The 17666-nt window shown below is 41.9% G+C and overlaps 1 protein-coding gene across 1 annotated transcript; it reads right to left on the reverse strand.

Annotated features, from left to right (window-relative positions):
- Positions 1-1529: 1529 nt before the first annotated feature.
- LOC122053642 (adenosylhomocysteinase) lies at positions 1530-3794 on the reverse strand. The gene is made up of 3 exons (XM_042615651.1): positions 3025-3794; positions 2085-2621; positions 1530-1985 (listed from the first exon to the last, which is right to left on the reverse strand). Exons 1-3 carry the CDS (start codon positions 3733-3735, stop codon positions 1776-1778), a joined length of 1458 nt encoding a protein of 485 aa, XP_042471585.1. The 5' UTR covers positions 3736-3794; the 3' UTR covers positions 1530-1775.
- Between the last annotated feature and the right edge of the window lie 13872 nt (positions 3795-17666).

Here is a 17666-nt window from a genome sequence, read left to right on the forward strand (position 1 = left end):
ACTTGACCACTTTGGACATCTTGCTTGACTTTGATTTTCATATCAAATGGTCTTCCTTACTTTGATCGTTACTGAATCAATATTAAAAACTAATTTTAAAGATGTTAAAGAAAAAAATTAGAATTTTATCAAAGATATCCCTATTAGCATTCGATTTGGCCCAAATTCAGATCCATCCCAATCCCATTAATGCTTCAAACATTGTGCTTTTTCATTTTATTATTAGTTCAATATATGAGTTGATGATAGGAAATCCGATGTTCAGTTTAAACGGTAAAATAAAATCAATAAAAAATAAAAAGCGCCCTTCTAATTTTTAAAATTGGTGTCTTTTTTTTAAAAAAATAATTAAAGGGCAGGTTTAATTTATATTTTAATCTTTTTATTTTTGTTTAATAATTTTGAAATTTATAAAAAAATATTTTTATTAATAAGATGGATTGAAAATTAATTTTATAATTTTATAAATTTTTTTTTACTTTTATAATTGTAATTATAAGGATAAAAATATTTTATTAGAAAAATGTTCTGAATCTATTTTTTTAAATATCGTTATAAATTCATTTAATATGAAAATAAATTTGGTAGCTGGTCGGATTCATCAAACAGAATTCCACGCGAATAAAAATTAAACCGCGCCAATATTTTATTTTATTTGATCTTTGAACAAAAATAGCTCAGTTCAATTCTGTTTGATAATTACATTAATAAAAAGTCTAGTGCAATTCATTTTAACACCTTGCGAATGGAATCAATAAAAAAAAATTACTATTTTTTGGATAATTTGCTATTCACAATATCTAAAATTTAAGCACAACACTTAAAATTGATCCACAACAAAAAATAATATATTTTTTTCAAAAATAACATGATACTTGTAGGTGAATTTAATTTATAGAAAATTCTGTATAAATTTTTTTTGAGTTAATATAATTTGCAACGAATAGTCACCCCAGCCATCACATATGATCCTAAACTCGTTCAGTTTTGTCACTCCCATCATTTCATTTTGTAAGATGGGATGAAAATTAAATCCTAACGATTTTATTGTATTTTCTTTTGAACCTAATTTTATAATTATTGTAGGTTAACCAACCATAAAGCTCTAGTTAGTTTTAACCCGCACTAAATCCCCTAAAAGGCTAGAACCATGGCACAGGAGTACTCTAGTTGGTTTTAAATAAGGTTGAGTTGTGATTGGACCCAAAAGGAGTGGACTTAGGCTAAGGCAAACCAACAATTGGATCCATAAAAAAGTGGAATTGGACTAAAAGATGTCTAAAGGACTACCTAGGAAGAAATACACTCCTTTGGGGACACTAATGATATAGTTAAAATGTTGGCAAAAGCTTATAAGCTGAAATCGGTAAATCATAAACTTTCAAATACATTTAGATGTCATATCAATTTTCAAAATCCTTCAAAACCTCTCTCCATGCCTTACACATTGAAGTCGGTAATCCAACCAGAATCACCAAACTCAAGTAGCATTTGTTTAACTTGGAGCCCACAGAATATAGACTAGAAAGTTAAGGAACAAGAGACAAAATATTGGAAATCGCATTATTCCGAAAAGTCTCAGGACGGGCAGCACGGACACACAACAAAAGGACCATCACTTCTCAACCACTCCGATACGAAGCTTGCCCAGATCATTTCTCAACCAATTCAAAATGGGAAATAGCGAAATAAAAAGCTAAAAGGTAAATCAAGCAGGAGAAATTCAGACATCAGTAACATCTCCGGCCACGACTGTCTCATGTCGGTAGGGCATATTAGTACCTGTAGTGAGCAGGTTTGTAAGGGCCTTCAACGGGGATGCTGATGTACGCGGCCTGAGCTGGTGTGAGCTTGGTAAGCTTGGCTCCTAGCTTACCCAGGTGCAGAGCCGCCACCTTCTCATCAAGATGCTTAGGTAGCACGTACACTTTCTTCTCATACTTTCCGCTGCTCCTTTCCTTCCACAACTCAAGCTGCGCAATCACCTGCCACGAGGTTTGTTGAAGGATACAGTTACAATACATAGTCAGAAGCTATAGCATCAAAGTGGATCAACTAGACCAAGTCAGTATCAAATTAAATACCTGATTGGTGAACGAGCAGGACATGACGAAGCTGGGATGGCCAGTGGCACAACCAAGGTTCATAAGACGCCCCTCCGCGAGAACGATGATGCCGGAATTTGTCTCAGGGAACACCCAGCGGTCTGTTTGGGGTTTGATGGTGATGCGCTTGACGCCTGGGTAAGTCTCAAGCCCGTGCATGTCGATCTCATTGTCGAAGTGGCCAATGTTGCATACAATGGCATTGTTCTTCATCTTCTTCATGTGATCCACCATGATGATGTCTTTATTTCCGGTGGTGGTGACGAAGATATCAGCCTCCGAAACAACATCCTCCAAGGTGAGAACAGGGATGCCCTCCATCAGAGCCTGGAGAGCACAGATGGGGTCGATCTCGGTAACGATGACCCGGGCACCTGCCTGCTTCAAAGCAGAGGCGCAACCCTTGCCGACATCTCCGTAGCCACAGACCACAGCAACCTTGCCGGCGATCATAACGTCGGTAGCCCTCATGAGCCCATCAGGGAGAGAATGGCGGCACCCATACAGATTGTCGAACTGTTGTTAAAAAAACGAATGAGATCATGATAAGTGCCAGTTAGAGATCTACATACACGACAAGCGACGAAAGAATATGCCAATAAATAAGAAAGGAAAGATAGATCTCAGTTATGAAACAAGAACTAAAATAAAATGACATTAAAACTAACAGCCAATGCAAAAAAAAATCCAATAATGATTGCATACCAGAACATGAGTTGTTATAGGTCTAAAAACAAACCGAGATCTAAGAAATAAAAAAAGAAGCATACGGTGCGAATTTCCAAAAGTAAAATAAAGAAGAAAAAAACTACTCAGATCTGGAAATGTGGGGCACGAGAATAAGAGAGAACATAAGATAATTAAGCCCAAAAAAGAATAAGAAGTCCTAAATTCTAGATCCAGAGAGAACCTAGCTAACCTTGCTCTTTGTGACAGAGTCATTCACGTTGATCGCAGGGAAGAGCAAGGCGCCGCTGGCCTGCATCTGGTACAGCCGCTTAACACCAGTGGTCGTTTCCTCCGATACACCGACTAGCCGCTCCTTCATCTTGTGATACTTCTTGGGATCGACCTTGAGCCCGTCGCGGATAATACTCAGCACGATCTGGAACTCAGCGTTGTCGGTGGAGGCAGGATCCGGCAACTTGCCGCTCTTCTCGTACTCTTCCTCGGCCTTGACCCCTTCATGGATGAGGAGCGTCGCATCACCGCCATCGTCAACGATGAGATCCGGGCCGCCTCCGGCTCCCCAGTCAAGGGCACGCTCAGTGCACCACCAGTACTCGGCGAGCGTCTCGCCTTTCCAAGCGAAGACAGCCGCGGAATCGCGAGCGATGGCAGCGGCAGCGTGGTCCTGGGTGGAGAAGATGTTACAAGAGCACCAGCGAACCTCGGCGCCAAGGGCGGTGAGGGTCTCGATGAGGACGGCAGTCTGAATGGTCATGTGGAGGGATCCGGAGATGCGAGCGCCGGCGAAGGGCTTGGAGGGGCCGTACTCCGTGCGGCAGGCCATGAGGCCGGGCATCTCGATCTCGGCGAGCTCAATCTCGAGGCGACCGAAGTCGGCCTGAGAGAGGTCCTTGACCTTGTACTCCCTCCCAGTGGAAGTCTTCTCCACGATCAGAGCCATTGCTAGGGCTTCGATGCAGCGAGATCGACAGCGGCAAAGGGCAGTGAGGAGAAGTCGGCGATTGGAGTAGGAGCGGTAGGAGATATATATATAGGAAAATGAGAAAGAAACTGACGGACGAGATAGAACGGGCCAGAATTGGGGGAGACGTCGAACGTCCGATTCGACGCGGTGACTTGTGGGGTTAGGTGGTAAGGCCTGGCTGGAGACGCGTATAGCATTCTCTAACAGGAATTTTTCATTTTGGCTCCCAAAATTTTGTTTCATTTTCATTGTGCACTCGAGTTCGATTATTGTCGAGATTTGACACCGATAATTACGGAGGTTATGACTAATAAATACTGATAATAAATTTGGGGTTTATTCATGCTGAGTGTTAATTTTAATTTATATTTATAATTGCATAAAATGATAAATTAGGAATGGAGCAAATATACATATAATACCAATTAGTTTATTTGAAAGTTGTAAAGCGAACATCTTTGTCACGGTGGTGTCACAGTGACGTACGAATGGAGCAATCAGCAATAGCTGCAAGCCAGATTTTCTACAGGTTGTGATCTTGAGTCAGTGTCAAACATCATCACCGAACATTTCCTAACATCTGAGTAGGTGGAGGCTTAGAGTCGAATGGTCGATTGTCTTCTTCACCAACCATGCAATCGTCCTTTTATTTTATTAATTGATCCTGTCTAAAAATCGAAGAGATAGAAAATTAAAAATATGGTGTTTTCGTTGACTGTCTATAGATTTTGCTCAGACCTATAACACAAACTACGTCAGCGCCGAGCTAAAGAAGAAGTCTCCAGCGTTGACCCTCCGACGCTCAAGTTAATCACCGGCGATAAAATAGAAGGCGGAGCAAAAATAAACAATAGAAAGCACGTTGTCTCGCGTATGACGTACCTCCACCGATACTTGGACCCCCCCTGTTCTGGTGGTAAGGTGGGGCCCGTCGTGATTCGGTGGTAAGGTGGGGCCCGTCCGACAGGAGGTCAAAGTGGTCAACATCCTAGGCATGAGGCTGATCGGGTGAGCTACCTTCCCGGTCGGCATGAAGAATAGTCGATCCGACACTTCGATAGCTCGGTCAGATACCGAGCTTCCGACGCTCATAAAGCTCAAACAGGGAGGGACAAAGGCCGAGCGATCGTCTCGCCGAGCTGAACAGCGGGCGCAGCCTCGCTCGGCAGGGCGAAGTCGGGTAGCAGATCATTAGCCGAGCGGACGCTCGGCCCGACCATTGTATCACTGAGACGACGAATTGGCCGAGCGGCTCTCCCGCTCGACCCAATAACAGACAAAAGCGGTAGTTGGCAATATCTTCCTAGGAACTAGTGTCACCGAGGGGCTGCATAGTTGGCGGCATGGTCGGGCAGAGAATTGTACGGTGGAAACTTTCACTATCACGTCAGGGATATGCTCAGGCTGTTTGGGTATGGCGTCAAGCACTCTTTTTTGACATGTCCTTTCCGGGTATACTTTGAGAAGCGTACATGCCTTGGGAAGCGTGCATGCGCATCCTAGTAGCCCTATATAAGGACCCCCAGGCTTCGACGGAGGTAGGTTCACTACTGTAGCTACAATTACGCTGCTCCTCCTTTCTTCTTCATTCGCTTGCCGCCGATAACTAACTTAAGCGTCAAAGGACCGTTGATAACCATGATTTTACTGCATTATTTTGATTCATATATGCATGGTTTGATGTTGATTTCATAGGTTAAAATCATGGTTACATTACATTTCGTGCATTGTGTGTATTTTTTGACTTAATTACAAATTACTTTATTTTTATATTATTTGATGCTAATATTTGATTCTTATTTTGTATGCATCAAAGGATCTTGGATTTGGATCTATTTGGACCGAAATTGGGCTCGAATCGGAGTTCAAACGAGAAGATCAAGTTTTGAAGCATTATGGGCCGTTTATCAAGAATAGGACAGATCTGGACCATCCGTTGAAGATCCAGAAGTTTTGATGCAGATCTGAGTTCATCCAGCCATTGATCCAGTTTAATTAATCTGGGTCGTTCATTGAAGACTGTGCAGATCCGGGCCATCCAGTGATAATCTGATCGATCCGACCTACAGGAGGGTAGATCCAGACCCTAGATCAACATCAGTACCTTCAGATCGAAATTTGGATGACTTTTCACTGTTGATTTAGCCCGGAATCATCTCAGCCGTCCATTTCAGATCCAGATCTGATTTAAATCTGAGAAGCTACAGTGAGCTTCTTCGTCGATCCTCCACAGCACAGCTTCGTCCCGGCGCGTGTCTTCTTCTGGATTTCGGCCCCTTTCTCTTCTCCAATCAATCTCCCGAGCTTCTATCTTGGTGGTGAGCTTCTCGGCGGCGACATCCCGATCATCTGGAGCCATCGGAGAGTGTTCTCTCCGGTGGAATTTGGCTCGCAGCATCTTCCTTTTCCAGCTCGATTTGGCGGTGGTCCTCCAAATCCAAGCTCCGATTCCCATCAGCAACATTCGGAGGTGGTCTTCCAGTGTTCCTGAGCTTCACTCGACGTTCATCCGCGTTCCACAACCTTCCATCAGATCTAGAGGCAGATTTCCAGATTTTCGGCATTTTCTTGGGTTTAGGGTTGTTTCAGCTCGTCGGGGGTGGTCCGTCGACGTTTTTGAACCTTCCTTGAGCTGATACGCAGCTGAGACGATCTATTGAGGTCCGGAGTTGGGTGGTCACGATTTCGGCCTCTTGTGTGACGGCTTGAGTGTGAAGTTTGGTGAGATTGGTTGCGAGTTGGATTGGTTAGGGTTTAGTTCACTTTTATTATTGTTTTGTAACTTAGAACAGATTACTTTTATGTTTTGTTATATTTTTATGCAAGTAGTTAGCATTTCTTTCCTTGTTGAAGCTTAGTTTAAGTTTTAGTTGATGCTTGGTTACTTGTTTAGTGTTTAAATTCTAAGCTAGGGTTTACATCTTGCTTTAGATCAGATTTAATTGCATCTTGTATTTCATTCCTTAGTTTAAGAGTGTGTAATGGATTTATCACAACGTAGAGTGACAATGCGTAATGATTTGTTCATTGGCACATAGTTAGGTTTCACTCTTGCTTTAGATTAATTTCTTATTCGCTGTGCTTTACTTTTGTTAGATTTAGATTCAAAGTTTAAATCCCCCCAATTCCATTTTTATATCGAAAACCCCAAAAATAGGAATAAAAATACGATCCTAAGATTACATCCTATCGTTTGTTCCTCGAGAGATCGATCCTGAGCTCGTTACTACAACGTTATTGTGAAATTAAGGGGTTCAGTGGAAAATACATTTGTACAATTTTATTAGCGGATGTGACAGATTCGGCTTATCAACCGTCGCCGGGGAACCCCTCCCTGGCTCGGCACTAACGACTTGTGGTTGTAGGCTCAGCTCGTGGAAGGTCTGCGTCGTCTTCGGTCGGCACCTAGTCAACATGAGCATCATCTCCCCAGTGTCCGTCGACTCACTCTCTGACAGGATCAAATTTGACACGGCGACACGAGCATCATTGTTCCGATCGGCGAGAGGACACAAGAAGATCACCGTAGCAACCTCGTCGGAGAAGCGCTAATCCGCCCAGAGCCGCACGCGACCGAAACAGGCCGTCTGCTCAGGAAGAAGAAAATAGAAGTAACACCGCACGGGGCGAAATCAATATAATCGCTGGTGGGCCAACTAGCAGAGACTCCAACCGGGCCCGAAGGTCCTATGCTCGACGGTTGGAGATCCATGCTGTAGGTTGTAGCAGGGAAAAGGCGAGCGGACCAGAGATCAGCTTCGACCTCAGGGATCTTGAAGGAGTTGAAGTGCCTCACGACGACACCCTCATTATCTGAGCGGTAATTGCCAACCATACCATTCACTGTGTATTCGTTGATACTGGCAGCTCGGTCAACATCATCTTCAAAAAAGTGTTCGATCAACTCCAAATCGATCGTGGAGAGCTGCTGCCGAGTGTACGGGTTCACCGACAATGAGGTCCAACCGATCAGCCAAATCAAGTTGGTCATATCACTTGGGGAGGAGCCACTCAGAAGGACGAGGACCACGAACTTCATTGTGGTAAACACCCCCTCCGCCTACAATGTCATCTTGGGCTGCCCGACCCTCAATGAATTCCGAGCGGTCGTCTCGACCTTCTGCCAGAAAATCAAGTTCCCGGTGGAGGATCGGGTCGGAGAAGTAAGAGGAGATCAGTTGGTCGCTCGACGCTGCTACGTTGAAATGGTCAAGACGGAAGCAAAGTCCGCTCAGAAGACGCCCCGGCTGGGGGTAAGTGTCATAACCGAGAAGCCCCATTTAGTTTATAAAGAAAAGGAGGAAGTATAGATACATTCGGGCCGAGCAGAAGCGACGACCTTCATAGCATCTGACGTGGAAGCCGAGCAGAAGGCCAAGCTGATTAGATGCTTTGGGCAGAACCATGATGTCTTTGCATGGTCAACGCATGAGCTGCCCGACATTTCCCCGAGCGTCGCACAGCATGAGCTCCACGTCCGACCGGATGCTCGGTCGGTGAAGCAGAGGAAGAGAGACTTTAGTGCTGAGCAGAATCTGATTATCTGGGCAGAGATTAAGAAGCTACTAGAGGTCAGCCACATACGCGAGGTTCAATTCCCGAGTTGGCTCGCTAATGTGGTGCTGGTCTCCAAGCAAGGCAATAAATGGAGGGTTTGCATCGACTTCCGGGATCTTAACAAGGCGTGCCCAAAGGACTTCTATCCCTTGCCCAGGATAGATCAGATGGTAGACTCCACGACAGGGTGTGAGCTAATATGCATGCTGGACGCATATCAAGGGTATCATCAAGTGTCGCTCGCCCGTGAAGACCAAGAGAAAGTCAGCTTCATCACTGCCGACAGTACGCATTGCTACAACGTAATGTCGTTCGACCTAAAGAATGTAGGAGCCACCTACCAAAGGCTGATGAACAAAGTGTTCCAACGGCAGATCGGCCGCAACATTGAGGTATATGTCGACGAAATACTAATTAAATCCTTCCGAGCCGTCGATCTCTGTGCAGATATCAAGGAGACCTGCCAGACCCTCCGGGCATACATAATCAAGTTAAATCCTCAGAAGTGTTTGTTCGGCTTGAAAAGTGGGTGCTTCCTGGGATATATCGTCACCAAGCGGGGCATTGAAGTAAACCCCAGCAAACTTGAAGGAAGCTCAGCGCCTCACCGACCGAATAACAGCATTATCACGATTCATCTCCAAGTCGTCCGATCAGAGTCTTCCTTTCTTTAAGATTCTGCACCGAGCCACCAAGTTTCAGTGGGACTAGGAGTGTGACCAAGCCTTCGAGGAACTCAAGGCGTATCTGAACTCGCTACCCGTACTACCTAAGCTTACTGTCGGTGAACCACTCTGAATCTATCTGTCTTCGACCGAACACGCTGTCGACTCAGCACTGGTTCGGCTGAACGGTGAAGAACAGTCAGTGTACTTCTTGAGTCATATATTAAAGGATGTTGAATCTCGCTACACCGATCTTGAGAAACTCACATTTGCATTGGTACTCGCCGCTCGAAGGCTCCGTCCTTATTTCCTCGCTCACACTATCATTGTGATGACCAATAGCCCTCTGGGAAGAATCCTGCTTAACCTAGAGGCGTCCGGTTGGTTGATCAAATGGATAATGGAGCTTAGCGAGTTTGATATCCAATATTAACCCTGAACGGCCATCAAGGCGCAGTCCTTGCGGATTTTGTCACGGAGGTACAAAACCTTGAACCTGACTCGATCTAGAAAGTATACGTGGATGGGTTGTCCACCCGGCAGGGCAGTGGGATCGGCATACTGCTTATCTCCCCGTAAGAAGAGCGGGTGCAGTTGTCAGTTCAGCTAGAATACCGGGCAACTAACAACGAAGCTGAGTACGAGGCGCTTATAGCCAGACTACAAGCCGCTCGGCATGTCGGCGCCGGCAAGGTGCTTATCCACTCTGAGTCTCAATTAGTCGCTCAGCAGCTGATTGGAGCATTCAAGATCAGTAACACGCGGCTCAAGTTGTACGCTAAAACCTTCGAAAAGCTGAAGGCAAACTTTCAGGAGGTAATCATCCAGAAGATCCCCCGAGCAGAGAACCAAGCGGCGGACGAGCTGGCCAAATTGGCAAGCTCACTCTCGCCGATCGTCATTACGCAGTCGATTGAGCAAGTATCTTTGGTGGCGCACGTCAATCGGATGGAGGGGCTCACTTTCCCTAGCGATTGGAGAACGGCCATAGCAGAGTTCCTACGATCGGGAGCTACATCGTCCGATCGGGAGGAAGCTCGCTTATTGAGAAGAAGAGTTGGTTGTTTCATCCTAGTCGGGGACCAGCTCTATAAGAAGGCCTTTCCAGGCCTTTGCTTAAATGTATTGGATCGGACGACGCCGACTATATACTGCAAGAAGTGCACCAAGGCTCTTGTGGAGGGCATCCGGGCGGTCGGTCGCTAGCAAGGAAGATTCTGTTGATCGGGTACTTCTAGCTGACTCTGCAGGAGGATGACGCTCGGACAGTAGCTAACTGTCTGTCCTGCCAGAAGTACCACCACCTCTCCCACCAGCCGACCGAAGAGATGAAGGCTTCCGCTGTGTCGTGCCCGTTCGACCAATGGAGCATGGATATTGTGGGACCCTTCCTCATGGCGACCGGGCAGCGAAAGTTTTTGCTCGTCACAGTGGACTACTTCTCCAAGTGGGTTGAAGCCGAACCGCTGGCGAGAATAACTGAGCAGATGGCCCAAAAATTCATCTGGCAGCATATCATCTGTCGGTTCGGCATTCCACGTCGACTAATTTCAGACAATGGTAGACAGTTCGCCGGACGGAAACTCAAAGAGTGGTGAGAGGAGTATGACATCCAGCAGGCCTTCACCTCCGTAACATACCCTCAGAGCAACGGACAGGCTGAAATCGCTAATCGGGAGATCCTGCGGATTTTACAAGTTCGGCTCGACCACATCGGAGGGAGCTGGGTGGACGAGCTCCCCGGCATGTTATGGGCAATCCGCATAACCCCTATGGAAGGCACGGGGTAACCCTGTTCCACCTGGTGTATGGCGGTGAAGCGGTCGTCCTTGTCGAGGTCGGAGTCGAATCCAATCGAAGCACTACGGCGAAGACAACGCCGAGCGGAGGCTTCTAGAGCTGGACTTTGTGGATGAGACGCGCGATAAAGCAATCGTTTGGCTGATGGCTTATAGGCAGAGGATGAGACAGAGCTACAATCGATGAGTGATCCCGAGGTCGTTCCAGGTCGGCGACCTCATGTGGAAGAAGGTGAAGTCGGTCGGTGACGTCACTAAACTAGAAGCTCCGTGGGCCGGACCATTCAAAGTCGTGGAGAAGCTCCGCTCGGGCGCTGATAACCATGATTTTGTTATATTATTTTAATTCATAATGCATGTTTTTATTGGTCTATTCATAGTTTAAATTCACATTTACATTATATTTTATAAATTGCATGTGATCTTGGACCTAATTACAAATTAGCAAATTATTATGGTATTTGATGCTAATATTCGATTATTATTTTGTAGGCATCAAAGGGGTCATGGACCCGATCAGATCAGACCACAATTGAGCTCAAATTTAGGGCTAAACAAAGAGATCAAGCTTGGGAGCGATTTGGATCATCCATTGAAGATCGGAGAGATCTACACCATCCGATGAGAATCTGGCCCATCCGACCTAATGAGGAGCAGATCTCGTCCGTTGATGAAGATCTGAAGCTTTTGATCTAGATCTGAAGACATTACAGCCGTTAGATGAGATCAAATCATTCTGGACCGTTGGATCAAATTTGAAAAGGCTATAAAACATTTGAGAAGCTACAGTGCAGATCGGACTCGGCATTTTCACTATCACTGTTCCTTCTTCTTCTTCTTCTCCGCAACGCCGAGGTTCCCGTTCACCATTCCAGATCAGTGAGCTAGCATTCTTCACCGGCGGCGATCTATGAGCTGACGACGTTCATCGTCCGAGGTCACAGAAGCGGCAGAGGTCGTTCCCCAGTCCGTGAAGTTGAGTTCTATCCCAGTTCGCAATCCAGGCGAGAGGCATTCCCAGATCTATGATCTCCATCAGCATTGGAGCTCGAAGGGCGTTCCCAGAAGCTCCGATCACACTCCCGTTTCTCCATCCCATCAACAACTCCGACATTGATCTGATCAATCAATTGGTGTCCGCAAATTCCAGAACTTAGCGTTGTTTCTTCGTGTGTTGTAAACTCCAGTCGATTGTGAGTTTGAGGGTGTTTCCCAGGGTTGTGAGGAGTCGGCTGAATTAGCTGGTAGTTCGAGATTCAAGCTAATTGCTCGAAGGGCGTTCTCAGAGGCAATTCTGTAGTGACAGCAGGGAGAAGAAGCTTGCGGCAAGGATCTGTGGATAAGGAACGTTTACCTTTCTTGCATTTTATTTTAGAATTCTTATGAATATGCTCAGATCGTATGATCTGATTTCTTTACCTTACAATTGATTGTGGGAATTAATTGAAGAATTGGTTTGAACATTAGAGTTTAATTGTTGAATTTGATTATGAATGTGAGTGGAATGCTATTTTGGTTTTTGCAAGTGTTTGGTGATTGTAATTGTGTTACCGAATTGTGAATGGAGGACTCCAAGTTTAATTGATGCTTATTTGTTGAGAAGGAAATGGATCATGCTTAGAAGAGAAGGAACTTACTTTTATCTTATTCTTTAATCTTTTTGATGTAATAATTCAATTTGAATCAATTCTAGAATTAACTCACATTAACTAGTTATCCTTGGAAAAATACGACTTGGAACTCGTTACTACAATACTTGTCTTAATTTTAATGAGTTTCAATCTTTATTAATTTGGAGTACCACGTGACATGCAAAATGGCCGACAACCAAATTTTGGCGTCGTTGTCGGGGATTGACTAGTAGTGTGTGTGTTTATTTTAGATTGAGCATTGGATGATTTTATTTTGTTAGCATCTTGATTGATATGGTTGTTTATTCTTTTTGTATTTTCATGTGGGCTTGTTCTTGAATTGTTAAGTGCTTCTTAATGTTCATATTTTCATGTGTTTTATGTTTTTGAGTTTTCTAATCTTGATTTTTAGTGTTGTAGTGAAGAACAGGAGATTTCTTTAGCATGGATCCATATTTTTAAAATTTTGGAGGTGGAATGGAGAATCAGTATTTTCAACCTAAGTATCAATTTTACCCAAACATGGATCAACAAAATAGGTATGAGTCATTTTCTAAAGGTTTTAATGCTAATTGAGTGGATAATTCATGTTTCAGGTATGAAAGTGCACAAGGATAATTTATTGAGTCATATCCAGCCTACCCGAATTCATATGGGCTTCAACATCTTTTATGCCACAACCTTATCAACAAAATGACCCTCAGATGGATGAGTCAACATGGAAACTCAGGGAGATTATGCAACAAATAAGTGAGCATCAAGAGTAGCAATTCTCAAGGATACAGAACATACAGTTACAATTGGATCAAATTGCATCATCCATTAGTCAGTTACAAACACAAAACGTCAGTGAGGAGTTGGATTGTGGAGATCTTGTCAGGCCTGACACTGCATCTACTTCTTCACTAGATTCTTTAAGTACTTTTTATTGTTGTGATGATGTAGTTGAACATACTTTTGATTCTACTAATGATGTTTCTCTAGATGTTGAGAATGATGCAGGAATTCATTTTGAAGATGATTTAAGTGTAGGGGATTGCTTACTGGAAGCATTACCTCACGAATCACCAAGAATTGAGGATGTAAGTGTAGGGACTTGTGCTATGGAGCCAAGCACCCAAGAATCACTACATGAAGTTGAACATTCACCAGAACAAGAGCTTGAGTAATTATTTGATGAAAAGGAGGTAACAATCACCACTCCAGGTACCTTTCAACATAACAAGGTGAGAATTTCTTGTGATTTTTCAAAAAATTTCATAGAGGTACCAGTTGTTGATTTTATTATATGTGATTCATTTCTTGATAAATTTTTGACCCACACTAATATTCTCCTATTTTCTTTTCATCCCACATGTGTATGGGAGGTTTTGTCTTTTTATGATGTTGTAGGGGAATACAAGCTCCCGAAGTGGATGCTTGAACTGAACCGCCTCCGTCCTCCAGAAAGAATTTTCAAAGGAAAAAGGATGAATAAAAAGAATTTGAGTGGAACTTTGATTACTCCACTTCCAGGGTGGCTTCTACTTCTTAATCTTCTTCAACCACTGGGAATTAAAGGGGAGTTGGTTCCAATTTCGCTTGCTTTTGCATTTTAATTCATGCTTTGTGTCTAATAAATTCTTTATACGTTCCTTAAGTTTCATACTTTGCATTTGCATTTTCTTTTCATACTTTACATTTAGTTTGGTATACATAGCATGTCTTTTTGAATAAAAGTCTCCATGGAATTTTTCTAGTAATATTTTTAAGATGGTAAAAGTTTCTTTAATTTGATCATCAATTTTAGGTCATGTGACATGATTGGATACTCTACTTACATGATTTTGGTTAAAACGGTAGTGGATCCCAATTTGATCAATTGAGCTTGATTGCATGAAAAATACCTAGTGAGGACCACTTTAAGCCTAAACTCTATTGTTTTCTTTATGTGTGGCATGCACTCATAGCAATTGAAACTCTAGAACTTGTTTTGCTTCTTTTCAAAGCCACAATGGCATATGTGTGCATGGAAATGAAGGATTTTGTCATTCTTTTTCCCTTATAAATTCTAATTTCTTTCCTCACAATTTTCTTTAAACATTCTCATCTAGCATTCTAACTCTTGATCACTTTTGCTTGTCATTCTTTTATTGAGAGTTTTTTTGTGGAATCCTTGATGAGTTAGATTTTACAAGTTGGATAAAGACTTAAGTGTGGGGGTAGATTGGTATTTGAGGATGTTGCTAGGAATTGAATGGTAATATACTATTCAAGAAGGATACCCAATTGGAATTTAAATCTTTAAAAGGAGTCAAAATCTTTAAAAGGAGTCATGAAGCTAATGAAAGGAACTTTGTTCAGAAATAATGGAGTAGATAGAAATTAAGAGGATTACAAGACAATCTGAAAAACTATGATGTTTGAAGCTGTTTTTGGAATTTAATTGTGTGCAAATTTTCTTGAATCGGATTTTTATTGTGAAGTTTAGCTCATGTTTTTAAAGAATTCAAGAAATAAAAGTTTAAATCTAGGTTCTGTTTGCTGGAAATTCAGAGAAGATCAGGAAAGATATAAATATAGAAACAGAACAGAAATTCAAGTTCTTGCTGCATTCTGATGTGTGTGTGCCAATTTAGTATCAAGCTCACACTGCTAGTTCCCTTGTCTTCAGGCTTGTTGTTATTACTTTACTTTTGACTTTTGCATTATTTCCATTGCTTGTGTAAAGCTTGAGGTTGTTCATAAAAAGGAATAGCAGTAACAACAACGATAAACAGATCTGATTTCTGAAAATTGTTGCTGTTGTGACACCAAAACCTAGGAAGAGTTCAAAGATTTGGAATTCAGAGATTCTGAAATTGAGGAGTTCATTGATTTGTACGTCAATCCAAGCCCAAAACCTAAATTGTCTTTGAATTCAGATATTGCTAGGAGATCAAAGAACCAGGATTTGAAATTTGCAGTGCAAGCATGGGGTAGTGTGGGTTGCAAAATTAAGTTGTTGTGTTATATGAAATACATCCAGAGTTAAGAAGGTTATGGAAGTATAGTTGTCATCAATGAGTTATTGTGGAGACAAAGAAGAAATAGGGAGCACAAACAGAAAACAGGAATTGATAGGAATTCAATAAATTCTGTAACTTGGTATCTGAAATGTGTTATTTTCTCAAGTGAAACTCTATTCATTTCAGTAACAAATGGTTTCTCATTTCACTCCATGCCTTTTCAAATTGAATTTTTCAAAAACTAGAAGCATCAAGTATGAAGATCAGAAATCAAGCGCAGTTCCATAATGTATTTCTACAACTCATAGATCAAATCCAGAAATCAGAAACAAAACTGCATTCTGAAACTCTTTGTGAATCTGAAGTTTCTACATTACAAATTGAAATTACTTTAATTTGTAGATTCTGAAACTTAGTCCAAGAAGTTGCTGAGTTAGATTGCTGAATTGATACTAATCTGCAGTTTTGTGGAATCTACAATTGATGTTTCAGTTGTTATAAGTTATGTGTCAAGTTCCTTATGCAACTTCGTGATCAATGAAAAGACTAAGTAAAGCTCATGCTTACTCATTGACAAATGGTTTTTCCAATTGTCCGAGTGTTCTATCATTGCAAACTTGAATCAATCAAAATTCTGTAAATCTGAAAACTACAACTGAATTGAAGTGTTGGAATTGGAATTCAGAAGCTGTAACTGAATATCATTGCAAATCAAGCAAGAAATGGTGATTTCTTTATCTAAATAACTTTTTGAAAGTGTATGGAATTTGATTTGGTACTTCATCAATTTAGAAAGGTATCAGCAGCCACTAAATTTTGCAATTGTCATGAAACTCTGATACAAGAAGCAACTGGAAGATCAAATGTGGAATTCCAAGAGGTCCAAGTGAAGTTGATGATCTTTCATTACCATTTGGTGTTCTAGTCTCTTCAAACCTCCCATGACTTAAAGCATGCAACCTGATGTGAACTCTGAAATTGTCCAGATTCACTTCTGATTTCTTAAAAAATGCTACTGTAATGAGCCTGGATATTGTAGAGGAATGTAGAGAGGAACTCAAATTGAAGTAGTTAGTTCAGAAATGCAGGGAGGAATTTCAGTGAAGTTGAGAACATGGAGTATGGAACAGAAATTGTTTGGTGTATCATGAAGTTTTGAAGCTGAATTCTGAATTAGAACAGTAAAGTTTATTACTGACATTGAAGTATCAACTTAGACTATTTTGTGCCAATTTCTATGGAATTTCTGCACAAAGACAACTCCTCAATCTGAATTTCAAATAAATGTTTCTGAATTGTTTTATTGAAAAGGAGTTCGAGAACTCCAAGGGAGCAACCAAAATTCCAAGATATCAAAATATGGCAAATTGTGAACCAAAAGTTTGCACTAATACACTGGATTTCTAGAATTCTGAAGTGGAACTTATTTAGTGTTGGTTCTTTATGTGGCTGCTGATCAAAAACAACTAGATATATAGCCATAGGCAGTGTTAAATTTTGAACAATCTGCATTGCTGAAAACTGAAGAAGTCACTGCTAGTTTCAGATGTTGTTGTTGTATTTTCAGAATTCGGAATCTAGATTTACCAAAATCTAAAATAAGTGCAGAATTAGAGATGCGGATTTATGAGTGTTGCTGCTAGGCATTAATTCTGTTTGGGTTTTCAACCACACGATGTGAGTGTACTATCCTAGTTAACCAAGGTCTGCCAATTTCTGAAATTATTTTGTTGAGATACATTGTTGTGAGCTATTTTGGAACACAAACAGAAGCAGAATTGATAGGAATTGTATATGTGAATTTTGGGGGTTGTGCCAATATGAATTTTTAATGATTTTGGAGCTGGAATTAGTGATTAACTTAAGTCTCTAGTGTGCCAAGTTGTTGATGTAAGTTGCTGGTAAGTAAAAGTCTTAGTGAAACTTTTAGTTCTCTTAATGTCAAGTGGTATTCCTTCCTTGACAAATTCAGAGACCTGCAGATATGCAACTGAGATGTTTATGTATACTCAGTGAACTTCATTATAGCTTAAGAAAATCATTTCTTGTTACATGCCAAGTTTTTGTTGTACATTTCTGATCCATGGAGTTGAAACTTTGATCTTCTTCAACTCACAATTCTTGACGCTGGAATTTGTAGCGGCAGATTATAGAAATTTGAATTCATTTACATATTACAGCAGTACCTTGCATCTTTGATTGTTTTGTTTGATTCTAAGATTTGTTGCATTGACCAAGACGAACAATGTTTTAAGTGTTGGGGAATGA

Source organism: Zingiber officinale, chromosome 1B (genome assembly GCF_018446385.1).
Source record: "Zingiber officinale cultivar Zhangliang chromosome 1B, Zo_v1.1, whole genome shotgun sequence".
NCBI lineage: Eukaryota > Viridiplantae > Streptophyta > Magnoliopsida > Zingiberales > Zingiberaceae > Zingiber > Zingiber officinale.

Excerpts from the sequence above, each read along its gene's own strand:
- LOC122053642 (XM_042615651.1), bottom strand. The coding sequence starts at position 3,735 with ATGGCTCTGATCGTGGAGAAGACTTCCACTGGGAGGGAGTACAAGGTC. Across the intron at positions 2,622-3,024 it reads ACTCTGTCACAAAGAGCAAG|TTCGACAATCTGTATGGGTG; the intron begins GTTAGCTAGGTT and ends TTTTAACAACAG. Across the intron at positions 1,986-2,084 it reads CCTGCTCGTTCACCAATCAG|GTGATTGCGCAGCTTGAGTT; the intron begins GTATTTAATTTG and ends ACCTCGTGGCAG.